This window comes from Seriola lalandi, unplaced genomic scaffold, assembly GCF_002814215.2.
Source record: "Seriola lalandi dorsalis isolate HSWRI2012SDOR001 ecotype SW California unplaced genomic scaffold, Sedor1 jcf7180002054418, whole genome shotgun sequence".
Classification (NCBI taxonomy): domain Eukaryota; kingdom Metazoa; phylum Chordata; class Actinopteri; order Carangiformes; family Carangidae; genus Seriola; species Seriola lalandi.
The window spans coordinates 384444-393015 of NW_019524971.1; the positions used below are offsets into that span (position 1 = coordinate 384444).

Genomic DNA, 8572 nt, shown 5'->3' on the forward strand with positions numbered 1-8572 from the left:
GCCGCACTGCTCTTCACCCGTCCCTCTGAGCCAGCAGCTGGAGAGAGAGAGCGAGAGCGAGAGAGAGAGAGAGAGAGAGAGAGAGAGAGAGAGAGAGAGTCAGGCGAGGCTTGAGGGCAAGAGAGAGAGAGCGAGAGAGGGGGAATAAAATAACGTCTAGAGGCGGGTTTCTAGCCACCTGTTTATGAGTAATTTCATTTTGTGCATTAAAACATTAGAAGAAAACTAAAAAGTTTTTCATGCTTGGCTCAGGTGGAAGAGTTGGTGCATCGATAATGACACCAATATTGATTAAATAATGCAAATTAACACATGAAGCAAACATAAATGTCATGTTTCCATCATTGTGTTTTCACGATTTCAAGTTTGACCGGCGCTCTTCTAACTGCATCACCTCGTTGCACCGGTTTTTCCACGGCGTCCGACTGGAAAAATTAGCATCAGCACCTGTTTATCTTGACGAACCGAAGTTCTAACATTCACACAACAGCAGTCAATTTGTTCGTTAAATACACGTACCGCTGTTTACCGGTCACGGGCGTACGTACGAGTCTTTACCTCTGACACACAGGATTCTGTTCGATGGACAGTTGCATCAGTTGTCATATATATATTGATTAAGCAGTCACATGTGTAGTTAGGTACACACATATTGTTGATTAGGTGGTTACATACAACCTCTATTGATCAATAAATGTACCACACTTGGCACCAAGGAGAAAATGATGAGTGTGAATCAGAGTAGTGGCTAATTTCTGATGATGTCTTGTCCAGCTACGTTCTCTCAGTACTGACTCACTGCTGACCTCTGGTGGTTCTCAGTGGTAAGTGCATGAAAGGATAAGTGGTTAACAGCTATGCAGCAATGAACATTAAAGTCATATTATTGTTATAAAGGTGGAGAAAATAGGGCTTATTTATGGAGCATTATCAATATAAATATTCAAAGCTAAACAAGTTATAAAGCATTAAATAATAAAGAATAAATATTGAATATTATGACTTTATTGAAACAGCTAAACAAATTAAACAAATTCTCTTTTCCCTAACAGTATTAACTATATTAGCTATTGCTTTAATTTAGTTTGTTTTAGCCTGCTTACAGACAATGCTGTACATTATTATTTGATATTATTGTCATTGGTATTTAAGTTTTACAGCTTTCAAATATTTCACATGGATTTAACTTTACCATTAAAACCAAATGAGACCAGTTTCATGCATGAGGGTTTTCCTGTTAGGGGCCAATATAACTTATTGAGAAGGTAAGAGCATTTACTTAATACAGGTGGTCTTATAAAATGTTCCTATGCAGATATTGTTCAGGAATGTTTTCACACATAGAACAAATTATTGAAAATAAGAGACATATTCGAGTCAGACGACCTTGTTAAAAGTATTATTTGTTCCACAATATACAAAAGAAAAACCAATCCATCCACCGCAATAACATTGACAAAAACATACAGCAGTAGTACATCAGTACAGTGTAGTGCAACATGTTTCACAGTCAGTGAGTACTTATATTAATCAGCCACAAGGGAGAAGCAACGGCCCTGATAATTCTGTACAGCCCCAAAATAATCAACATCCACTGGATATATTTACACTTTAACAGAGAAACAGACGCCGACAGGTTCGACTAGTGTGTCAGCTGAATTTAGTTTGATTCAGACAAGATGCACCAGAGTTAAAATGAGAGTGGACAAATAAATAAATCATTCCCTGTGTGTGCTTCAAGTGATTTACATCAGTGACTCAAACAAAGACTGCACTTTTGGGTTTTCAGCAGAATATAGAATTTACTTCCGATGATTTTCACTAATTCTGACAGATTATTCTGTCGACCCAGAACCGTGCTCCTAGACTGAAAACAAAGAAGAGATGATGCCGTTTATTCTCAGTTAATGTCTGTCTATTCATCTTTAAGTTTAACTGTGTACATTGACAATTCCCTCCCTTTATATTATGTACGCAAGTTACTTTTAACATCATGTAACATCTGGTCAAATTAGCACATTTGATCACAACTTCGTGTGACAGTCAAACACATTTAAAGCAAAGTTTAATCTAAATTATTTGTCAGTAAACTTTAAAATTTTTCTTTTTCATGAACAAAACATGCCCCAAAACAAAAAGCATACCTGGTGCTTTATACATGTCTTATTTAAAAAGATATGTGCACTTTGACTTTATGTGGTTATTGAGATATTTTTTAGTAGTTGGTGGTTGGTGAGAAGTTCAGAGTGAACTTCAGAAAGTAAAAAACTGTTGTCATGGCCCTTTAAATCTGCCGGCTGTTCCCTTTTTTTGTTTTCCCCCTGTGTTAAATGTGACGGCAGCTGATCCCAGTGAAATGGTTCAGTCCAGATTTCAAACACTGAATCACTGAAGAGTTTTATTCCACAAAAATACGAAGTCACGTGACCTGGAGTTGATCGAATGTTTGTCGGCTCAAATCTGAGTTGAACTGCTGCAGCGTCGGTTAAAGGAATGATTTGAGATTTTGAGAAATCAGCAAATGTTTTTTCACCTGCAGACAGGAAATAACCACGCACATAACCCTCCAAAATAAAAGCACAACTTGCTATTTTGACACTTTTTTTCTTCTTTTTTTTTTTTTACACACAAAACATAAAGATATGCGTTTGTTTACTTGATTTCCTGGTTTTGATCAGTTTTAGAGCAGTTGTATAGGATTCAGTGGTTTACTTCAGTTTGAAACAAAACTCTTCAGTTGGACAAACAACAAAATTAAATTAATTTAAAGGCTGGACTGAATCTATTTATCTCCAAAATGCTCCGTTTATAATTATTACTATTATTGGGTTTCCACTTGGAATGACACCTCCTTCTTTCATCCTTCAGTATGTGTATTAATCTGGGGTTTATCAATAAATCAGTTCACCTGGATAATTTCATTACTGTCAGTTTTAGCATCCCAGCCTGGTCCTAATGTGATGTGAGGAGCTTTCACGTCATTTTCCTGGAGACAACACTCAATGTTTGTTATTTGAGGGCACAGAAACGACAATATTTATATTTGTGGGAGAATAAAAGTTACTGGCAGCTTCAATTAAAAAAAAAAAAACAAAACATAGCAGCATCAGGCTCTGAAACAACGTCTTCGTCCAACATAGAAGAAAACTACTGGGTCAAAAATACATTAAATACATTTCTCTCTGCTCTTCTTTGTCTCGCCTTTTCACTCACACATCTACCTTCTTTCAAATGGACAACAACCATCCCCATTTTGTACTGTGTCATACTAGCAATCACGTTTTTTAAATGCTGGCAGCTCATTCACACACACACACACACACACACACACACACACACACACACACACACACACACAGGTAAATCGAATTTGGCATGACTGTGGAATATTTGTATTAAGTTCAATACATCTTTCCTTCTCTTCTCCCCCCTCCTCCGTCTCTATCGTTCCCTCCCTCCTTCCCTCTCTCTCCATATTAACAAAAGGCCTCATTCAGTGCAGTCAACTCTGGCATTTGCTTCAATGACAACAGATTATATCACCTACTGCTTTCCTTTTCCACTTCTACTCCTCCTAACCCAGCCTCCTCACCTTCCTTCCTTCCTTCCCTCTCTCTCTCTCTCTGTCTACGTGATGTTGGATATGGGGTCGCTGATTTTCAGACACCTCCAGTAGATGGTTCTTGCCATGGTGAAGAGAGCGAGCAGGATCAGCAGCGCCCACGACACGTAGATCCCTTTAGACTCCTGGGCGGGTCTCCATGTGCCGACCTGAACACAGGGAAACACACACGCGTGATGTTTACGAAGCTGCGGCATCGAAACCTGAAGAGAAATCTCAGATGACAGGAATGACGAATCACAAATATCTGTTACACAAAGTTATTTATATTGTTATTTATATGTAATTTAAAAAGCAAAAGCTCCAGCCAGTTAAAAACAGTATAATGTGATTTAAGATTAAAGACCATTTAGTTTTCCAGATTTAAGTTTTCATTCTATTAATTATGATTTAGTGCAACACATCAATGTCCAACGTCACTGCCAATAATCATAAGTGAATGTATAATTATGAAACTATCAATGCTCAAATGTCTTCACACACACACACACACACACACACACACACACACACACACACACAGATACACACCAACAGTCCTGCAGTGGAGACGGCGAGGACTATGAACAAGAGGAAACACAGCAGGCTCCTCCTCCTGGGGTACCGCCGACCAATAGAGGAACTGGACACCAAAAATCAAGAAGAATAACGATTAAATAGTCAAAACGAAACTGAAAGAGCTTTATTTCTTTTCACAGACACAGAGAATCGTTGAGATGCTTACACTTTTCGGCAGTGTGGACATCGGGCCAAAGTCCGGTCAGAAAACTCTGTCCACTGAGAAAGAGAGGAAATTAAATGTCAGAGTGTGTGTGTGTGTGTGTGTGCTCGTGTGTGTGCTTTTGTGTGTGTGTGTGTGTGTGTGTGTGTGTGTGTCCTACCAGGAATGTATTGGAGCAGTGTCCGCAGATGACCCTGATGCCGACGGGCTGATGCTGCGGTTCAGGACTGTCCCTCCCGATGTGAACTGGTCCCAGGTTGATGATGCGTTTACTGACAAAAAGAGAAACGTAAAAAAAAAAAAAAGCACAGATTTTAAAGAACTGAAAAGTGGTCGAGCTTAACCTCAAATGTCCTGGAAATTCAGATCATAAACGACAACACTGAACACACAAAACACAAGTGTGAGAAAGTGTGCACTGCTTTTGTTTGGCCATTTTTGTTGAATTAAAAAAGGGTTTTGATGAAAATCAGTTTCCATTTCTTCAGCTGACGGATGGAACGACTTTTTGTCTTTAAGGATTTATACCATAAATCAGGTGTATCGGCACAAGTGTCAAAAAGGAAAGTGTGAAGTTCAAATAATACAATAAAATATATATATATATACTGTATATATAAAATAATTCCTCAGGGCAGCTGTACAAGCAGAATGACTTTAAACCAACAGCAGCTCCTGAACACTGTCTCATCCGTGACTGTAATTTGCTGAGCGGCTGGTGGATGAATGGCTTCTTCTGCACAGATGGCGCGGTTACAAGCCAAAGCTGATATGGTTGAAAAATAATCCCTCACTGTCTCTCCGTCTCACCAGTATGGTCGTGGACAGGCGATCCTCTGCGACGTGACTTTGCAGATCAGCAGACAGTTACATGGACAGCGGACGTACTTCTTTCCGACAGGAGCGTTCTTTATCGGCTGCGGACAGAGGGATGAACACACACAGAAAAAAAGGAATAAGAAAACAAAAACACAAAACTTCTTCTGTTTCAGCGTCCAGACTTCCCCCATCCTTCGGTTCCTAAATACTTCTCAGTTGTTTCTCTCAGTTTTGACCTGATCAGCAGAAACTCGGCACATCTTCTCAGATGAGGCGATGGACAGAAATCCAGAGAGAGGAAACGTGAGACACTGCTACGTCTGGTCGGTGAACCGGGACACTCAGGACATCAGTCTGATATTTTTATGCTTTCTGAATGCTTCTGTGAAAACATTTCTAAGATGGTAAAACGCTGACTAATCTCCCGTCTTCATGGTTCGTGAAATATGCAGAGGGGTGTTGTCTAAATGGAAAATGAACTGTTTCTAAAACCAAAAGCAACCTCAAAGAGCAAATAAACCTGGATGTTGCAAACTTATAAACATGCTATATTAATGGTTTCAATGCTAGAGTACAACACAGAGAAGCAGGAATCAAAATATCAAAAGGCAAGATTACAACATTCAGAAGGTAAACAAACAAAAGCATTAATAGTGACAGAACAAAGAACGTCACACCGAAGAGCAAATGTATTTCTACAGCACTCACTGACACAAAACATAACAAAATAATTCAAAGTTGTAGTGGTTAGGAATAAAGAGGAAAATAGACAAATGTTAATCTAATCTAAAGTAAAACAAGGGAAAATTGATTATAACTGGTCTTTTTTTCTTTCTTTATTGCTAAGTTGTTGAATGTTCCACAATATAGCACTGAATAACAAGGTGTACAAGAGGACAAAACGTAAGCAGGTGTCAACTTTCACCATTTTATGCTTGTGGATAAAATGTCAGGAAGCTGTGAGAGGGAATAGTCGTTGTTTTTAGGAGTTGGAAGCCTAAAATACGACACTGAAAAAGACTCATCTCGTATGTGTCTGCCTCTGTTGGACTCACCGTAGCTTCGTTGCAGATGCTGCACTTCACCACATGCTGGTGCGTCTTGCCCTCCACTGATATGGCGCTCTGACAGACCCGACAGCTGATGACCGGAGCGCTGCTGCTGTCCGGGCTGCCCTGTGGTGAGTACGGGGGCGGAGGATCGCTGGGCGCCACCAAGCTGGGGAACGGCGCTAAACCTGGAGAGAGGAACGACCGGGAGCAAACAGTTTAGATACTGGGAAAAAAAATAGGTTGATTTTAACAAAGAAATGTCAATATGAAGAAAAACAACAGTCCAAGACCGACTGATATTTAGTTTATGATAGTAAAAGGCTTTTAAAAGGCTGAAAACAGCAACATTTTAATTAAAAAATAAGTTAAAAGATTCACTGTGAACACAAGCAGCTGAACAAGAACTTTGCCTGAATGAGAAATAGGAAACGTTGATTAAAAGTAGGAGCTGTCTAAACAGGAAATTGAGAAAACGAATCCAAGGTTTTCTGGAGTTTTTCTTATAGATGAGCCTCGACTGAAAGAAAGACAGCTTGATACTCGATGTTACAGACACATCTTAGTCAGTACCAACAAGCCCTATCTGCAATGTGTATGTGCTCACATTTTAACTACTTTTATCTACTCATATGCCTATCAAGACACACAGTGGGAACACAAACAAAGTCTGTTTTATGGCAGGACCAACGCTGATATAGTGATTGAAACAGGATGTTCTTCTTTGTCCTAAAAACAAAAAGGACACCCACCCTCCATGCTGTAACCCTACCAGAAGGCCCATTACAGTTTATATCCTGCACCATATTATATAATCTCTTAGAGAACCAATGAAACATTAACTTATCAACCTATGGTGCCCATTGTACTTACGGTGAGTCATTAATTGATCATTTTGCACGGCATTATCAGTGAGTGACACACCCAAAGGCCAAACTTTATCAAGTGTAACAAAAGGGGGGGTAGAGGAAGGAGAGAAACTGAGTGTAAAAATAATGATTAAAGTTCTTGGTTAGCAGGAAATGGCAAAGGAAGACAGGAAACGGGGGGGAAAGATAAAGCAGATTAAAAAGAAATGAAATAAGGAGTCAAACATACAGTCTGAATAAAGGGCTTAAACCATGGTTGATTATATCAATCAATCTGTCAATTATTAATTATATTTTTATTTTTTTTGATTAACTTAATAATCTTTTAGTCAGGAAATGCCAGGAAATTGTGAAAACGACGCTAGGTGATGATGCACGATTCAAACCACCAACCAAACTGATCACAAATCAGTTCAACTACCTGAAAAGCAATAATTTCCTACAGCCCCTACTATACCCCAAACATCAATTTAACATTACTTTCTGTGATGTGTACATTTGAGATTGCTGTTATTACATAGTGACACGCTAAGAAGCTGATTAACTCTATTAACAGATCATTAAATATGTGTAAAGTGAATTCTCGTGGGTTAAATCTAAAGGTGTCCATTTAATTTATTATTTACAGCTGCCGTCAGACAAACTGCTAGCTCGCTAGCTTGCAAATTGACACTACCATCAGCTAACATTTGTTTACAAGTTGATATTCTCAAATCTAAATGCAAATTAAAATGGTCAATAATGCTGTTCAGAAACCTATAAACATGTGTGCATCGCGCTGGCTAGGGTGACAAACCAAACAGCGGACATACTCTGTGGTTTAGACGGATTACCATGCGAGCTGCCCCCGGGAGAGAAGCCGTTGGTCCCGTCGTGCTGCTCGGACAGCAGCGGCGACCGTTCCCCGTCCGCCATCGCTCCCACCGGCACCACAGGCTTTCGCAACGCCCTCAGGAAGAGTCTTTGCAGCGGTCGGTAGTCCTCAGACCACCGTTAGGGATTTCTGGAAGAGTCGCTGAGGAGCTTTCAACCCCAAAGCCCGTCAGTTTGACGTCCACATGACACGGCGAGAAACACCGAAGGCGGAAACGAAGCAACAAAAACATCTGTCACATGACTGTGGTCCGAGTCGCGGCTGTGATTGACAGCACGTTCGACCAATGAACGAGCTCGACGAGGATGGGCGGGTCCATTGGCGTCCTTTGACCGGTAGCAACCGTTTGACAGTGCTGCGTTCAATTACTCAAACAAAGCGTTTCTCACCGGATATGTTAGTGACTTTTTTGCCAAGGAACCAAGATTTGGGATGTTTTACAGTTTCCTTTATTTTCTTAATTCAAACACCACAAACAAATACTTTACATCACTGCTTTCAGCAGAGTCTCCTCTCTCAGAAAATAAAGGATGTTAATGTTCTTTAACTGACATGTTTCAGAGATAATCCGTTTTAACCAGCTGTAACTAAACTCTTCTTTCAAAAGCAACATTGAAT

General features: G+C 39.8%; 1 protein-coding gene across 2 annotated transcripts; it reads right to left on the reverse strand.

Annotated features, from left to right (window-relative positions):
• Positions 1–1383: 1383 nt before the first annotated feature.
• On the reverse strand, positions 1384–8176 carry LOC111657891 (type I phosphatidylinositol 4,5-bisphosphate 4-phosphatase-A-like). 2 transcript variants are annotated; one of them, XM_023410234.2, is made up of 7 exons: positions 7893–8176; positions 6218–6399; positions 5154–5260; positions 4504–4615; positions 4347–4399; positions 4154–4244; positions 1384–3771 (listed from the first exon to the last, which is right to left on the reverse strand). In XM_023410234.2, the coding sequence occupies exons 1-7, from the start codon at positions 7993–7995 to the stop codon at positions 3628–3630; spliced, it is 792 nt and encodes a 263-aa protein (XP_023266002.1). In that variant the 5' UTR covers positions 7996–8176; the 3' UTR covers positions 1384–3627. The 2 variants fall into 2 exon arrangements, with proteins under 2 accessions (XP_023266002.1, XP_023266003.1); XM_023410235.2 differs by having other exon boundaries at positions 7914–8175.
• Positions 8177–8572: the final 396 nt, after the last annotated feature.

Coding starts and splice junctions, on each gene's coding strand:
- LOC111657891 (XM_023410234.2), bottom strand. CDS start 7,995: ATGGCGGACGGGGAACGGTCGCCGCTGCTGTCCGAGCAGCACGACGGG. Junction 5,261..6,217: donor GCATCTGCAACGAAGCTACG/GTGAGTCCAACA, acceptor CTCTGTCCGCAG/CCGATAAAGAACGCTCCTGT. Junction 3,772..4,153: donor TCTCCACTGCAGGACTGTTG/GTGTGTATCTGT, acceptor CCCTGTGTTCAG/GTCGGCACATGGAGACCCGC.